At 34.5% G+C, this 17,319-nt stretch overlaps 3 protein-coding genes across 4 annotated transcripts in view; 2 read left to right on the top strand and 1 right to left on the bottom strand.

Annotated features, from left to right (window-relative positions):
* LOC147556005 (uncharacterized) overlaps positions 1–17,319 on the top strand; it is a 121,183-nt gene that overhangs the window by 52,243 nt on the left and 51,621 nt on the right. The gene's annotated exons all lie outside the window — the stretch shown is intronic.
* LOC147556009 (histone acetyltransferase HAC12-like) lies at positions 3,094–16,217 on the top strand. Of its 2 annotated transcripts, XM_086663728.1 has the most exons (12): positions 3,094–3,289; positions 7,159–7,218; positions 10,348–10,413; positions 10,785–10,999; positions 11,182–11,290; positions 11,391–13,337; positions 13,730–14,020; positions 14,113–14,391; positions 14,526–14,852; positions 14,972–15,114; positions 15,313–15,607; positions 15,743–16,217. In XM_086663728.1, exons 1-12 carry the CDS (start codon positions 3,284–3,286, stop codon positions 15,974–15,976), a joined length of 3,972 nt encoding a protein of 1,323 aa, XP_086519854.1. In that variant the 5' UTR covers positions 3,094–3,283; the 3' UTR covers positions 15,977–16,217. The 2 variants fall into 2 exon arrangements, with proteins under 2 accessions (XP_086519854.1, XP_086519855.1); XM_086663729.1 differs by lacking the exons at positions 3,094–3,289; positions 7,159–7,218 and adding an exon at positions 9,658–10,064.
* On the bottom strand, positions 16,201–17,040 carry LOC147556008 (uncharacterized). The gene has a single exon (XM_086663730.1). The coding sequence runs from the start codon at positions 16,931–16,933 to the stop codon at positions 16,343–16,345; it is 591 nt and encodes a 196-aa protein (XP_086519856.1). The 5' UTR covers positions 16,934–17,040; the 3' UTR covers positions 16,201–16,342.

Genomic DNA, 17,319 nt, shown 5'->3' with positions numbered 1-17,319 from the left:
TGAAAAGCAGAAGATTTACATGATTTGTTCTTCAATGGCCAGCCAAAAGTCTTTCTTCAAGGGTTTCAACAATCCTTTGAGCAGTATATGAAGGTGGAGGTGGAGGGCGGGGGTGTCTGAGGCAATCAACGAGTTTACAAATGATGTTAAGAACAGGCTGAAACCTGACGGCAAGTACCCCAATTTGTCCGATGATACCTGTTATGACTGCAAGAATAGCTGAAGGCTCCATTATTTCTTGCAAAATGAAGAAGATAAGATAGACAAGAGATTTGTTGTTGTGTTTCTTGAAGTTTTGGGGAAAACTTTGAGTTTTTGTAGGAAGGGTTTAGAGGGTAAGTAGTTAGGCTGTTCCATTAAGGGGTTGAAGTTGTATGGTTTTAAAGACCATATTCATTAACAGCTTTAACAGTTTTAGTTTTACTTATCAGTTTTGGGTTGTCTTTGGCTGTTTTTATATCATTAAAACAAGGTTTTGGATCGGGCAAATTTCTTCGGCCCGAATGGAAGTTGACTTGCATCTTTGCTGGGTTAAGTACGGTAAATTTGTCCGATAAAAAATAAATATTTTTTTTTACCAGTAGAGCTAGGGCACAAAAAAATTGACGCAGACTCTAGGCATAAATCTGCTGTGACTTTCATTGATAAGAGATTCAATGATAAATATCCTCCTTTTTCCAATCATGTGAAGCTATATCAAATTTTTGCCTACGCCCATAACTTCTTGTTTCCCGACATTTTTCTTTTTTGAAGGAAAATTCTTTCTTTGTGAAGTCTGCTTTGGTTGGATAATTCTTTAACGTTTCGTCAATATATATAAGTACAGTCTATTTATAGAAAAAAAAATGAGGGTCTCTTTGTTGATATTTATTTCCTACGATTTATTCATATAAATATGATATCTATCTCGGTTTAGAAAGCAACTAAAAGAAATTTAAGCTAATTAAAAGGGAAACGTAAATATATAGAACACACACTCAGAAATAAAGAATTAAGACTTGCCGTTTTATAATCCCCTTCCCCTATTTGGATTATTAAGTTAATAAGCGTAGTTTTAGACTTGAGAGATGCTAGAATCACAAAAGATTTTGACAAAAAAAAGTTCCCAGCTGATGTGGCGGTTGTGATTTTCATCTCTCAACGGCCTAGATTTGGTCAAAGTTTGAAACCACACCCGCCACATCAGCTGGGAACCTTTTTTTGTCAAAATCTTTTGTAACTTTATCATTTCCCTTTAGACTTTGTTGTCAGGAGTTTGCCTTCTTTTGTACTAGTTGAACATGTTTGTTCCCTCAAAATAAATCTTAGAAATATAAGAATTGTTGCATTTTCTGAAAATTTGATTTAGATAGCATTTTATAATTCGGGAAAAACAAGACAAGTGAAAGATAAAATGTTTAAAGAGCACAATACTATTTATAGAATTTGTTTATAAAAAAAATGTAACACTTATGCTGATAAATTAGCTAAATGAACTAGAAAGAACGAGGGCCAGCCGAAATGGAGGGCGATCCCACCTACTCTCTACACTCTATTGTAATTTTAAATTTCTTTGTAACTAAAAAAAATATTTCAAATTTGTTTGTCAGCTGATATAGTTACAAATTTCAACAAATAAAAGAAAGCATATTTTGTTTTTTTTTTCATGGATCTTGCAAGCACATATCTCATTGAAGATCCATCAAAGCACATAATTACTTTTATGACATAAATTTTACTAGATATCACGACAGTTATGTCTATCAGAAAATGGTGTTAATCTTCTAGAAAATCCTCTTTAATATGTATTTAAATTTAAACTATCCAACTTTGGAAGTAAGTTTTTAATTCACTCTCAAGTATATAAGATATAGATTTAGTCCAAATATAGAATAATATATCAGATATAAGAGTGGTGTATTACTTATTTACTTATTTTGGTTTGAAATATCCCTTCATTTCTTATATAAACCATAATGTAGTTTTGGATTTCAAATCTAAACAATTTACAACTCTATCTCTAAGATATAATTAGTTAAGATTTATTTATATATAGATTTTACTCAAAGATCTTGAATATATGTTTGATTCAAGTATTACTTTGGTAGTTCTAAAATAGCCCCCAACATTAGCCCAACTCTAGTATTTGGTTCCCAAATTTTAACTAATATACCATTTGATTTTTGTTAAAGTTCGACGTGAATCCTGGGTTTCCCCTTCCAATACATAAACGGGTAAAAATATAAGAAGTGTAAAAAAAGAAAATGGAGCGAGAGAAAATAATACAAAGAGAGCGTCGATCGGTTGACCTTCTCATCCTTTGTTCATATGACGTATAGTCGAAAGAAGATTGAGAGAGAATACGTCTCAGTTAAATAGAAAGGTTTTCAACCTCTTTCTGGCTAAAATTCTTCGTGGTCGACACATCAATATAACATTATTAGTTGAGATCGAATCAAGAGAAAGAAAGAGGACCATTAATCTCTTTATCGTCGGAGGACTCAAAATTTTCACTTTCCTGCATTGGGTAAGATTTCTTACGTTTATTTCAGAAATCCCCTCCACTAACCCACTAACAGAAGCTCAAAATTATAATTTTAATAATTCTTTTGCTCAGATAGACAGGTCTTTCTACTAGATGAAGTTTTTATTTCTTGTGGCTTGAACGAAGAGGTTTTATCATGACATAGTAAAAAAAAAAGTTTCCTTGTTGTGTTTGGTCTTCTTCAATTCTTCTAAATTTGTTTCGACGCCTCTTCTAATTTATGCATTTAAAATAAATCATTTAGTTAGAATGTCCCAACAAAAATAACCCCAACAATAACTGAAGTCGCCTCATGCCATGGGTGCATGGAGCAAAAAGTACTTCATATAAAAGTAGGGTCATATTCAAATTCAAACTAAAAATAGGACTAGATTGAAAATTGACGGAAAAGTAGAACTAGATTGAAATATTACGTAAAAGTAGGACTACATTTAGAAGTTCAGACATATATTTTTTGAAATTTTAGAAGTTATCAGTCAGGTTAACGCATTATACGCTCACCGCTTCTTTACAGCCGCTGGCGGGAAGAATTCACTAGCTTAAATATATACTTACTAAGATCGATCTCTGTTTCATTCTTGGATCACTTCTAGGGTTTCTCTTTATTTCAAGAACTGAAATTTCTCTTTCTAGGGTTATCATTATTTTAAGAAAGAGTACTCAAACATCTTGGGTTTGTCTTAGCAAGTAATTCACTTGTTACTTGTTCATCGCGATCGATCACATCATCTGATATGCACGGGCGAGTTTCCGATAAAAATGGAGGTCTTAAACCCTAACTTACCCTTTTCTGTTCGAAATTTTTTCAACTTTGATTCGTAAGTTTGATTATATTGGATTTCTTGATTTCAAATCATTGGTATGAACGAACAAAATAGTTGTGATCGTGATATTGTTTGATTAACTCTTTTTTTTTCTGACTATATAATTAATTAGGTTTAGAATATTGATTTGGATATTGTTTTGATTGTAATTTTGTTAATTTGTTGTTTTTTTTTTTCTGTTGAAATTGTTAATTTGTTGTCTAGGTATATAATCTTGATTGGAGTGAGAACCAAAGTCAATACGTTGAAATGGACTCAAACACTTTCTCTCGATATATCATGCCCGTCCAAGTACTCCGGCTGGGATTCAGCCGGGATACTTGCTGGGCATACCATCACTGCTGATAACTATGATATCTATCTAGGTTTAGAAAGCAACTAAAAAAATTTAATTTTTTTTTTTCAGTATTGACTACAATGGTCATTACAAAGGCATTGATACATCGATACGATGTGATAAGCACGATAACTGCAGACATACTTCTGGCCTAAAGTCTGACGAAATGAAATGACCTAAAGCATGACGAAATTAAATGTCCTAAAACCAACATAAACTACTTTATTTATGCCTAACTTCAATTAATACTCTTAGATTTGCACTTTCATGGGGCCGAACCCGATACCTCCGCATTGCAGAGTATATAGAACACAGAAATTAGAAATAAAGAACTTACGAAGACTAGCACTTGTATAGTCCCCTGCCCCTGTTTGCATTATCAAGTGAAGCCTTGTTTTAGAGTTTGTCCTCTCGAGCTTGACTTTTACCGTTGTTGAACAATTTTAGAATATTGATGAATTAGGTTTAGAATATTGATTTGGATATTGTTTTGATTGTAATTTTGTTAATTTGTTGTTTTTTTTTTCTGTTGAAATTGTTAATTTGTTGTCTAGGTATATAATCTTGATTAAGGTGAGAACCAAAGTCAATACGTTGAAATGGACTCAAACACTTTCTCTCGATATATCATGCCCGTCCAAGTACTCCGGCTGGGATTCAGCCGGGATACTTGCTGGGCATACCATCACTGCTGATAACTATGATATCTATCTAGGTTTAGAAAGCAACTAAAAAAATTTAATTTTTTTTTTTTCAGTATTGACTACAATGGTCATTACAAAGGCATTGATACATCGATACGATGTGATAAGCACGATAACTGCAGACATACTTCTGGCCTAAAGTCTGACGAAATGAAATGACCTAAAGCATGACGAAATTAAATGTCCTAAAACCAACATAAACTACTTTATTTATGCCTAACTTCAATTAATACTCTTAGATTTGCACTTTCATGGGGCCGAACCCGATACCTCCGCATTGCAGAGTATATAGAACACAGAAATTAGAAATAAAGAACTTACGAAGACTAGCACTTGTATAGTCCCCTGCCCCTGTTTGCATTATCAAGTGAAGCCTTGTTTTAGAGTTTGTCCTCTCGAGCTTGACTTTTACCGTTGTTGAACAATTTTAGAATATTGATGAATTAGGTTTAGAATATTGATTTGGATATTGTTTTGATTGTAATTTTGTTAATTTGTTGTTTTTTTTTTCTGTTGAAATTGTTAATTTGTTGTCTAGGTATATAATCTTGATTAAGGTGAGAACCAAAGTCAATACGTTGAAATGGACTCAAACACTTTCTCTCGATATATCATGCCCGTCCAAGTACTCCGGCTGGGATTCAGCCGGGATACTTGCTGGGCATACCATCACTGCTGATAACTATGATATCTATCTAGGTTTAGAAAGCAACTAAAAAAAATTTAATTTTTTTTTTCCAGTATTGACTACAATGGTCATTACAAAGGCATTGACATCGATACGATGTGATAAGCACGATAACTGCAGACATACTTCTGGCCTAAAGTCTGACGAAATGAAATGACCTAAAGCATGACGAAATTAAATGTCCTAAAACCAACATAAACTACTTTATTTATGCCTAACTTCAATTAATACTCTTAGATTTTGCACTTTCATGGGGTCGAACCCGATACCTCCGCATTGCAGAGTATATAGAACACAGAAATTAGAAATAAAGAACTTACGAAGACTAGCACTTGTATAGTCCCCTGCCCCTGTTTGCATTATCATGTGAAGCCTTGTTTTAGAGTTTGTCCTCTCGAGCTTGACTTTTACAGTTGTTGAACAATTTTATTTTTTCAAATTAATGGATAATACGCTAGTAATGTCTATAATAAAAATGATGTTAATCTTCTAGTAAATTCTGTTCAATATGTATGCAAATTTTAAACTATCCCACTTTATTAGTAAGTTTTTAATTAGTCTCATGTAAGATATAGATTTAGTCCAAACGAGATTGAGATAAGACCCCTTTCTAGTTAAGTATAAAGGTCCCCCCAACCCCCCCCCCCCCCCCCCCCCCCCCCCAACCCCAACCCCCTCTCTCTGGTTAGAATTCTCTGTTGTCGACATATCAGCATTAGATTATTAGTCGAGACTGAATCGAGAGAGAGAGAGAGAGAGGATTATCCATTTATTTCTTGTATGTACAAATTATTGCAAAATGAATTGTATATATTATAATTTGTATATGTTAGTCAAAACGAGTTCATTAATTGAATATCGTTAGGTTTGTTTTTAAATTTGAACTTTGATTTCGTGACGTTCTTCTACTGATTAGAGATCCCAATGATTTGTATCCACCTCTGTTGGATTATTAGTACTTTCACACTAGGAGCTCAATAAGTAAGCCATAAATTTCGAAATATATGACAAAATAAGGTTTTGATCAACTATAGCAAATTCCTTAGGCTCCAAAGGAAGTTGACTTGTACCAATTCTAGGTTTAGTATGGTAAAATTGTTGTAAAAGCTTTTGGCCTATTGTTGTTTGTTTTAAAAATAGATTATTTTATTTTTAGTGGTGTTAGTAAACAAGAAATACCGCGCAATCTCTAGTAATCTGATATGACTTCCTATGATTGGAGATCCCAATTATTTGTATTCATTTTTGTTCTAGTCATGAAAACCACATTAGATTTCTGCTAAAGTATGTCCAAAACATCCTGTTCTGGAACACATTTCCTTTTTTTACACAAGAATTGAGATAAGACCCTTCTTAGTTAAGTATAAAGGTGTTTCCCCTCTCTGATTAGAATTCTCTGTTGTCTGACTCTACATATCACTATAACATTATTAGTCGAGACTGAATCAAGAGAGAGAGAGAGATCCTATCTCTCTCCCTTTGGAGGTAAAATTTTTCACTTTCCTTTGTCAAGTAAGAGTTCTTAGTTTATTTGGGGAAAACCTCCCATTAATCCATTAATTAAAGCCCCAACTTATTATTCCAGTATTCTTTTTGGCTAAGGAGAGACAAGTCTTTGTACTAGCGGAAATCCTAATTTTTTGTGGCTTGTACAAGAAATTTTATCATGACATCCTTAAAATTTTTTACCTTGTTGTATTTGGTCCTCTTCAATTCTTCTAAATTTGTTCAGTCTCGTCTTCTTATTTATGCTTTTAAAACAAATATTAAGTTAGCCCTAACATTAGCTGAAGTGGGGCTCATGGGTGCATGGTGAAAAAGGTACCAGAAATAGAAGCAGGGTCGTATTGAAACTTCACTTAAATATAGGACTAAATTGAAATTACATGTAAAAATAGAAGTTAGGAAATATCAGTGAGGGCGTGAGCTTAACGCGTCATACTTTCACGGCTTCTTTCCCACAGTACTATTGTATTACTAGTTCTTCTACTTGGTATAATTTAATCAACTTTTCATGTGACAAACTATAATTCTTGAATTTGGATATTGTTTTGATGAAAATTTTGTATTTTGTTCTCTAGGTGCACAACCTTGATAGAAGTGAGAACCAAAACCAAAACATTGAACCGGATTCCGAATCGGTATGATCTCATTTCTTTTTATATCTCTGTCTCTCTTATTAACCCTTACGCTAGTTTATGAATTGTTTTACCGAAAGATTCAAAATTTACAAATTGTTGAATTAATTGTGGTGTTGAACTAGAATGTTTTACTTTTTTTTTTTGCACTAAAGAGATCTTTTTATAGTGGACTTAACTGATGATCAATACAAATATTACTGGGCGTAAAGCCTGACGAATTAAATGACATATAGTCTGACGAATTAAATGGCCTAAAGCCTACATGAACTACTTTATTCATACCCAGGTTCAATATTCATGAATTTGCACTTCCATGGTATCGAACCTAGGATCTCTGCATTGCAGAGTATATGCACTGACCAACTAGACTACCAGTGGTTGACATGATGAATACTTTGTTATGATGCTTTCTTGGGAGTTGTACGATGAACTAACTGATACCAAGATTTCTACCACTTATTTCTTATATCTACAAATTATTGCATAATGAACTGTAATATTTATAATTTGTAACCACTTCTGTTGGATTATTAGTACTTTCATACGAGGAGCACAATAAGTAAGTCATAAATTTTGTAATGTATCACAAATAAGGTTTAGATCAACTATATACAAATTCCTTAGGTTCGAAAGGAAGTTGACTTGTACCTATGCTAGGTTTAGTATGGTAAAATTGTTGGAGAAGCTTTTGTTCTATTGTGGTTTGTTTTAGAAATAGATAATTTTTCTTTTCAATGGTGCTAATAAACAAGAAATTCCGCAGACTTAGTAAACAAGAAATTTCGTGCAGACTCTAGGAATCTGATGTGATTTCTTATGATTGGAGATTCCAATGATTTTTATCCATTTTCGTTCCAGTCATTGGAAGCTACATCAGATTTTTGCCTAGAGTATGCCTGAAACCTCTTGTTCCTTAACATTTTTCTTTTTTTTAGATAAGATTTTTTTTTGTAGTCTGTTTCGATTTGATTATAACGTTACGTCAGTATATATAACTACAGTTTATTTACAGGGAAAAAAAATTAAAATACATATAACACACATAGTCGATAGAAAGATATTACGACGACTTGCAGTTGTATAACACCCTTCCCCTATTTGGATAAATAAGTTAAATCTTGTTTTACAGTTTGCCATACAGAGTTCAGCTTCTTTTGTACTTGTCGTACGTATTTGTTCCGTAAAAAAAATCTTAAAAATATAATAATTGTTGTCTTTTCTGAAAGCTGTTTTTAGATAGTGTTTTATTTTCTCGACAAAAATAAGATAAATAAAAAACAATAAAATGTTAGAAGAGTTCAATGTTTCTATAGAATTTGTAGGAAACATATCTTGATATCTACCACACCTTTGGGGATTGCATGGGACTTTTTTTTTTTTTTTGTTGAACAGGATTGCATGGGACTTATTATCAGATATCATGTCAGTTATATCTATAAGTAAATGGTGTTAATCTTCTAGTAAATTCTCTTCAATATGTATTTAAATTTTGACCTATCCAACAACTTTCTCATTAATTTTATTTTATTTAATCTTAAATAAGATAATGATTTAGTCCAAATATAAAATAATATCAGATATAAGAGTGTTCTATTGCTTAATTTGGTTTGAGATACCCCTTTATTTCTCATAGAAACCCTAATGTAGTTTTGGTTTTCAAATCTAAGAAATTAAAACTCTATCTCTATGATATGGTTAAGTAAGATATATTTATATATGAATTTCTATTTCAAAGATCTTGATATATGCCTGAATCAAAATTTTGATAATTCTCAAGTAGCCCCCTACATTAGCCCAACTTACTCATTTGGTTCCCATCTTTTAACAACCAACCCGTTTGATTTCTTATAACATATTTGTAAAATTTTGTCATGGATCTGAGTTCCCTTCCAACACATAAACAAAACCAATTGGTAAAAGTTTAAGAAGAGCAGAAAAGGAGAATATTAGAAAGAGTCGATCGATCGACCTCCCCCTTTGTTCATTTGAGAGAGAATCTGTCTCAGTTGAATATAAAGGTTTCTCCCTCATTCTGATTAGAATTGGTTGTGCACACATCACAAAACATTATAAGTTGAGACAGTAACAAAAGAGAGAGGAGAGAGAGAGAGAGGAGAGAGAGAGAGAGAGGGTCATCCATCTCTCTATCTTTCGAGGTCAATATTTTCACTTTCCTGCATCAAGTAAGAGTTCTTACGTATATTTCGGAATATTCTTCTCTAAGTCATCAACGGAATCCTAGATTTATTAATTCTAGTGGAAGTTCTATTTTTTTGTGGCTTACACAAAGAACTTTATTACTAAACTAAATCTTTAAATCCTTACTTTGTTGTATTTGGTCTTCTTCAATTCTTTAAGTTTGTATGACTCCTAAGCTAATTTATGCATTTAAAATAAAACATTTAGTTAACATGCTACAACAAAAAAAAGCCCTAACTTAAATCAAGTGGGCTCATGGTGTGGGTGGATGGTGAAAAAGGAACTACATATAGAAGTAGGACCATATTCAAACTTCACCTAAAAGTAGGACTGCATGTTGAAGTTAGGAAATAGCAAATACGTTCACCGCCTCTTTATAGCCGTTGGCGGGAAGAGGAGAGTTCATTAACTTGAATATCCTTCGGAAGATCTCAGTTTCACTAGTCGATCATTTTCTAGGGTTTTCCCTTTATTTCACGAACTGAACTTCGCTTTCTAGGGTTTTCATTATTTCAAGAAAGATTCAACCATCTTGGGTTTGTCTTCTCTTCTTCTGCAAGTAATTTACTCGTTACTTGTTTATCGCGATCACATCATCTGATGTGCACCGGCGAATTTCGCGAAATTTACACCGCTATAAGATGGAGGTCTTAAACCCTAACTTACCCTTTTCTTTTGTGCTTTTTTTTTCAACTTTGATTCGTAATGTTGATTATATTGGATTTCTCGAATTCAAATCACTTGTATGAACGAACAAAATAGTTTTATCAATTAGGGCAAATTGTTTGGTGATTTGGTTCCTTGAAATACTTCTGCCCTAGTACTAATAGTTCATGGTATTGTTAAATGAACTATTTTTTCTGGCAAATTAGGATTAGAATCTTGAATTTGGATAATGTTTGATGAAAATTTTGTTAATTTGTTGTCTAGGTGTACAATTCATATCGAAGTGAGAACCAAAGCCACAATCTTGGAATGGATTCAAATTTTGGATCGGTATAATCTCTATCTCTAACCTTTATGGTGATTCATTTTAGTGAAAGATGCAAACTTTACAAATTGCTAAATGATTTTGGGGTTTTAATTTTTTTGCTTTGTATGAACTATAACAACTATTCAAACAGAGCATGAGTTTCCGTTTTCGGTGAACCAGATTGTTTTTTTTTTTTTTGCGCTAAAGAGATCTTGTTATGGGTGGACTAATGATCACTTATTTCTTCTATCAACAAATTATTGCATAATGAAATATACTTAGCTGATAGGAATGTAGAAAGTAACAGTTTCCTTTCACCAACTAGTTTGTATCTGTTCTTTCTTCCATTTTATTATTGAGGTTGAAACTTATTCTGGCAACTTAATCAATGCAGTATCTAGAACCTTACAGCAGTAGCATGACGTGCAAGAACGCTTTTCAGCCAGGAACATTCACGGAGCAGCAACTAAACGCGGCAAATATGTTTGCTCCACCCCAGCTAAATCAAGTCGATTTCCTTCATCAGCAAGAACAGAACTGGCGAGTTCAGAGTAACTGGCGCGAGGAACCTGAAGTTTTTGTACTGCGTGCATTTATAAGGAACAAAATGTATGCTCTATCCCCTAACTGCAAGAACTCTTTTAAATTAGATTCTTTTTAGATACCATAGGTTTTGATCCTTGTATAGTTATCTTTGCTTTCATCTATATATAGATATAAAGAAACAAAACAACATGCATTTCAGATTGTGTTCAGTCCTCAGTCACACTTATCTGTTAATGATTTCGCAGATTGGAAATCCTCCAGCGCCTACCCAGTGCAAGTCGTAGGAACCATAAAAAGAGAGATACCGTGGTGAACTATTTGGAAGAATTACATTTCCGTGAGGCTCCGTCTAAGGTATAGTTGCTATTAATGTGATTGAATTTCTTCAGATCTTGTTAATTATTTTCGCCAATGAGATACTCTAGTTTATTTACGCACATTTCTATTTGTGCAGGAAGAATACTTAAATGAGGAAACAATGAAGCATTTTATATCTATTACAGCCAAAAGTAAATTGTTGAAAAGATCACAGAAACTCTCATCTTCTAACCCAAATAAAGCAACTCCTAATCATCAAGGAGAAGTTGCTAGGAGCAGTGGGCAGGTTATTCATGAGAACCCCAAACCTTTTCAGAGCTTAACGGCTCACTCCAGCACTGTTGGTTTTGTAAAGTATCAACGAGAAGAACTTAATAAGCAGGATCAGAAATACCCTTCACAAGGAGTTCTTTCTTATTCACATCGGAATGATCAATTTGTAGCCTCTGATCCGAGAAGTGAATGGGTTTCCCAAGAAGAAGCTGATCAACAGATTCTGCAGCATCAGACTCAGACAACACTTCCTCATTTCTGCAGTAATGGGGATTTGGAAGCTCAATGGGATAGCTCGGGTTACATTTATGAGGAAACAATTGCTCATGGTTTGAATTGTCAACAACAACATATTTCTCAGCAGATTGAATATTGTAATGGTACAGGGAACCACAAAGTACAGAAGGATTTTGCTCAAGAAGAAGCTGATCAACAGATTCTGCAGCATCAGACTCAGACGACACTTCCTTACCTCTGCAGTAATGAATTGGAAACTGAATGGAATAACACGGGTTACATTTATGAGGGAACAATCGCCGACGGTTTGAATTGTCAACCTCAAGATGTTTATCAGCAGACTGAACATTATAATGGTACTGGGAACCAGGAAGTACAGAAGGATTTTACTCAAGAAGCTTACTGTTTCAATTCAATGAGGCCTCGCTGCAACCCTACTGATTATAATTCATACTTCAACGAGGGTACTGGCAAACATAAAAGAAGCTCTTATCAGTCTCGTTATGATGGAGATGATGGTACATGCGGAGGAGATATTTTAGACGATGTAGAATTACCTCGTAAACGATGCAAAATAGATCATCTGCCTAGTCCTCTCTCATCCCTATTTTCTCTTTCTTCCCAAGGACCTCCACAGATGCACCAACAAAATATTCCAGTTGATAGAAGGGAAACTCTAAACCAGTGGCAGATATATGATTCTCTTACTCCTTTGTCTGAGTATGAAAATGTCCCTGGTCTTTCACCAGTTGATGCAACTCATTCTCCTCAAAGATCACAACTTCAGCACCAGCGTTCTTATTTGCCACTATTTGATCAGTCTAACGTGCTGAAAGCCGAATTGGAGCTGTCAGAGAGTTGTATCGAAGACTGTGCAAATTCAGTTAAGACCAAAAATGAATATCTGGAATGTTCTCTTGAACTGAAGCATGACGCACATCCTATTATTCCAAAGAAGCCTACTGACAGCACTTATCAAGAGCAGAGAATGGAGGAGACATTGTGTTCTATACAAGATTGTTCAAACTCAATTAAGATGGAGAAAGAATATCAAGAAGATCCTTTTGATATGAATCTTGATTGGGATCTCTCTATTCCAAAAGAGTCTATTCCAGAGGGCGTAAGGGAGGACACAATTTCTGTGCCTATAGCAGAAGTAGAGCAAAATATTACTTTACCAGCAGTTGATCAAGTGGAAGGTTCAAAGTCTAATAATTCCGACACACAGATTTGGCATCATGTTCCATTTGCTTCAGAAAATATCCAGGAGACTCCTACGAATCCCATTCAGGACCATCTAAACTCTGGTGAATGTAAAGTTGATGACTCAGAGAGTTCTCCCCAAGTAAAGCCTCAAAGTGACCTTGTTATATCAGAAGAGCTTATTACCAGTTGTAGTCAAGAACACACACCTATTCAGACTCCAATTGGCCATGCCAAGCACGAAACAGAAGATGAAGTAGTAGTGGCAGAGTCAGACAACTCGAAGATAGAGGGTGCATCCTTGACTGAGTGCTTCACTCCAGAGCAAATGGAAGAGCATCTTCATAGTCTTAAGATGTGGTTTGGTGAGGTTAGTTTCTCAGTCCTTAAGTCATTTTTTTAGGTACACAATGTTCACAAATTTTTCGATCAACAACAATTACCACACTGTTGTATATGTGTTTTCGGATTAGAATTCATACTTGAAAGTTAGTTGGAGTTGATTTGCGCCTTCCTAAGTTAATAAGGAGACCAAATTGAAAAGATGCAATTGATTGTTCTATCCTCTGTTTCACAATATTTTTTTGCATACTTTCTTGTTCTCATTTTATATAATTTCCTAGTGATGCTTCTTTTTTAAAAGAATTGAGGTTATTGTTGTCACGTAATTTCTGTAATATTACTTGATCCAACACTTAAATGAAAGCAACATTTACAATTTATGTACCCATGCTCATGATTTTGTTGTTCCTGTTCTTGTAGAGTAACCTGAAGGCAGAGAAGAAACGTGCTATGTCACTCGAGGAGAACAGTAACGCATGCCCGATGTGTGCAGTGGAGAAACTTCATTTTGCGGCACCATGTTGCTCATTGTGTAGTGTGCATTTCAAGCATAATTCTCTGTATTTCACTTCAGTTGAAGGGGATGCAAAGTACTTTTTCTGTTGCACATGCTATAGGAAAACTGAAGGTGAAACAATCATGGTCGGTGGGCATCATATTTCTAAGGGGATGCTGGAGAAGACAAAGTGCTACGCTGATAATGAAGAGCAAGTAAGCAGTTAATTTTTATTTAAAAAAAAACGCTCAATGTCTTAAATTTGTTTTGATATCTTGTTAATGTGTGTCATCACCTTTCTTTGCAGTGGGTATATTGTGATAAATGTGGTAGTTGCCAACATCAGATATGTGCTCTATTCAATGATAAAAAGAATATGAGGGGGGAAGCTGCATATATTTGCCCGAAATGTTATGTTGAAGAGATAGCAACTGGAAAGAGGATGCCCTTGCCAGAGAGTGCTATTCTTGGCGCAAAAGATTTGCCAAGAACCAAGCTTAGTGACTTCATAGAGGAAAGGCTCTCTGCGCGTCTGAAACAAGAGAGACAAAAAAGGGCAAAGGCCATGGGAAAGAAATTTGACGAGGTAAACAATTTTTCCATGCACAATTTTATTTGTTACCTACAGTTAGATCGAACTTGTTCCCCTGTTATCCTCAAAATCAAGTTGACACAAATGAGTTGATTGGTAACTAAATTATGTTCCTTTACTTCTATTAGGTACCAGGAGCAGAGGGTCTTGTTCTCAGAGTGGTTTCATCTGTTGATAAAACTTTACAAGTGAAGCAAAACTTTCTCGATGCGTTCCAGGGCAACTATCCAAAAAAATTTCCTTACAGGTCAAAGGTCATTTTCTTGTTTCAGAAGATTGAAGGAGTAGAAGTGTGTTTGTTTGGAATGTGCGTGCAGGAATTTGGGTCAGAATGCACTTATCCCAATCGTAATTCTGTCTATATTTCGTACCTCGATTCCGTCAAGTACTTCAGGCCAGTGATAGAGACGGCAAGTGGAGAAGCCCTTCGTACCTTTGTCTACCGTGAAATAATGGTAATTAACCTGATTTTATTTCAACTTCTTTAATTAATTTGATTGATTTGTCAGGAAACAGAGAAATGTAAACAGTGGATTACTAACTTTTATAATTGTCCATCTTTTTTCATCATCAGGTGGGATACCTAGACTACTGCAGGAAGAGGGGTTTCAAAAGATGCTATATATGGTCTTGCCCTCCTACAAAATCAGATAACTTCATCTTCTATTGTCATCCAGAGATACAGAAAACGCCGAAGGCTGAAATTCTTCGAGAATGGTACATACATATCTCTCTCCGTGTCGTTTCTATGCATACATATAAACAGTCACACACAGACACACACTCACTCTCTCTCTCTCTCTCTCTCTCTCTCTATATATATATATATATATATATACATCTATAGTAACTATATATATATATATATATATATATATACATCTATAGTAACTAATAGTATGCACTCCTCTGCAGGTACCAAACAATGTTAAAAAAAGCAGCTAGTGAAAAAATTGTGAGCAGTGTCACCAACATGTACAATCGCTTCTTCGCACCTGATAATGGATTTAAGGTGACCGCTACCCGTTTGCCATATTTCGATGGTGATTATTGGCCACGTGCTGCTGAAGATGTGCTTAAGGATCTCAGAGTAGAAGATAGAACGAAACCAGGAGGGAAACCAAATAACCGAAAACAAAGGTCTGTTAAAGCCTCTGCATGTACTGAAGGTTCTAAGACGTCCGTGACAGATAATCTGCTCATGAAAGAAGTAAGTATCCTAAATCTTTTCCAGTTTATAATGTTGGTTTGAAGTTAACTTAAGAACAGAGTATTTCATAATACTATAATTCTTTCTTCACTTCAATATACTAATCCACTAATTATTATTTCTTCTCTTCTACAGCTTGGGAAGTCCGTATTCAATAACAAGGAAGATTTTATAGTGGTGAACTTGAAGTCCCAACAAATGGCTTTGGATAAGGAAGACAAAGACGAGATAATAGATTCAAAAATCCTTGACAGTAGGGAGGCATTTTTGCATTTCTGCGAATCAAATCATTACCAATTTAATACACTTCGACAAGCAAAACATTCAACTATGATGCTACTATATCATCTTCATAACCCAAGTGCGTAACTACATCAAGGCGAAGAAGAGATTCGTTCGAGAAATCGAAATCAAGTTGTTCGTCGAAACAAGAATATTTAAGGTATAGGAATGAAATATCTTGTAGCACTTCAGATAGGCTTGACTGCAAATTGCAGCAGGTATCTATCTATAAACTGATGAATTTTTTTCAACTTGTCAATAACTGTTGATATTGTAATTTTAATTGATATACAAACATGAACAAATAAATTGAAGAGGATATTATAAAGTTTGCATTGACAATTAGATTATTACAGATAATATATGCTCATATCATGAACTCCATTAAAGTACAAATAAATTAAGAACAGAAATCAAACAAGAAGAGCAAAATCTCTTTCTCTCTATCTCTCTCTAATACCCATAATCATAGACAAACTCAGAAACACCAACCATGGCAGAAAGAACTTGAGTTACAATATAAAAACTACCACCTAAGATAGTTATTATCAGAATTGCAGATATGGGGTTCTTTAAAAGCTCTAAAATAGGTTGAAAAATTGTGTAAATAACACCAGTACTAACTGTTAGAATATACAAACCATATCTCCTCATGTTATCCCAAAATTCTTCCATTAACGGACCTTCAGGACCAAAAGCTAAGGCTTTTTGATCATCCATACCTATAATAAACATGGCAAATCCTACTGTAACTGTACTTAGAATCACAAACCTTGATAACCCATTAGAGGAAATTTTGTTTAGGTCTTGTTTTGAGGGTACTTTGGTAATTGGGGTAGTTTCTAAAGGTATCCTTGAATGAGTTATGGAGGTGGTTGTAGTTCTTGTAAGAAGATTTGGTGGGACTGAATTTGATGAAAGGTGTTGTGGGTATGAAGTTGTCTTAAAAGGGAGGAGATGAAGATTTTTGGATTTTAGGGTTTTGGGATTTGATTGTTTTGGGAAGTAGAATTGGATTGGCCTGATGAGTGTGGTAGACTTCATTTCTTGATTCTTCTGAATTAAGAGAGTAGTTTGCTCTCTTCTTGCTTCTTTCTTTCTTAAGCTCTTCAGTGTCTAAAACTGCCTTTGTTGTTTCAACAAATATTGTTTGTGGTTCTCTCACCTTATCTTAAATCTTGAAATTCAAGAGAGTCCTATAGTGTGATTTAACTCCCATTTGGCCCCCATTCCGTGACCTATCACAAATTTGTCCTTCATATTTCGAACAACTCAAATTTTGGCCCCTCGTTTGTTAACTTTATATTATGGTTATCTCTTTCCTAACATTTTTTTTTTTTTGCAAAAGCTATCTTTACCGTACTCCCTATTCTATTTCTCTCGTCTTTTCCCTCTCTAGCTTCTCTTTGTTTGAATAAAGGTTAGCCTAT

The sequence above is a fragment of the Eschscholzia californica genome, unplaced genomic scaffold, assembly GCF_041429995.1.
Source record: "Eschscholzia californica isolate CP2 unplaced genomic scaffold, dmEscCali1.0.p SCAF_2, whole genome shotgun sequence".
Taxonomy (NCBI): Eukaryota; Viridiplantae; Streptophyta; class Magnoliopsida; order Ranunculales; family Papaveraceae; genus Eschscholzia; species Eschscholzia californica.
The sequence above is the reverse complement of the archived record's forward strand: the minus strand, read 5'-3'. Positions and strand labels throughout refer to the sequence as shown.

What these genes read in the sequence shown, in the direction of transcription:
- LOC147556009 (XM_086663728.1), top strand. An exon ending in TCCGTGAGGCTCCGTCTAAG is followed by an intron (nt 11,291 to 11,390) that starts GTATAGTTGCTA and finishes CTATTTGTGCAG; the next exon opens with GAAGAATACTTAAATGAGGA. An exon ending in TTAAGATGTGGTTTGGTGAG is followed by an intron (nt 13,338 to 13,729) that starts GTTAGTTTCTCA and finishes CTGTTCTTGTAG; the next exon opens with AGTAACCTGAAGGCAGAGAA.
- LOC147556008 (XM_086663730.1), bottom strand. Translation starts at nt 16,933, where the DNA reads ATGAAGTCTACCACACTCATCAGGCCAATCCAATTCTACTTCCCAAAA.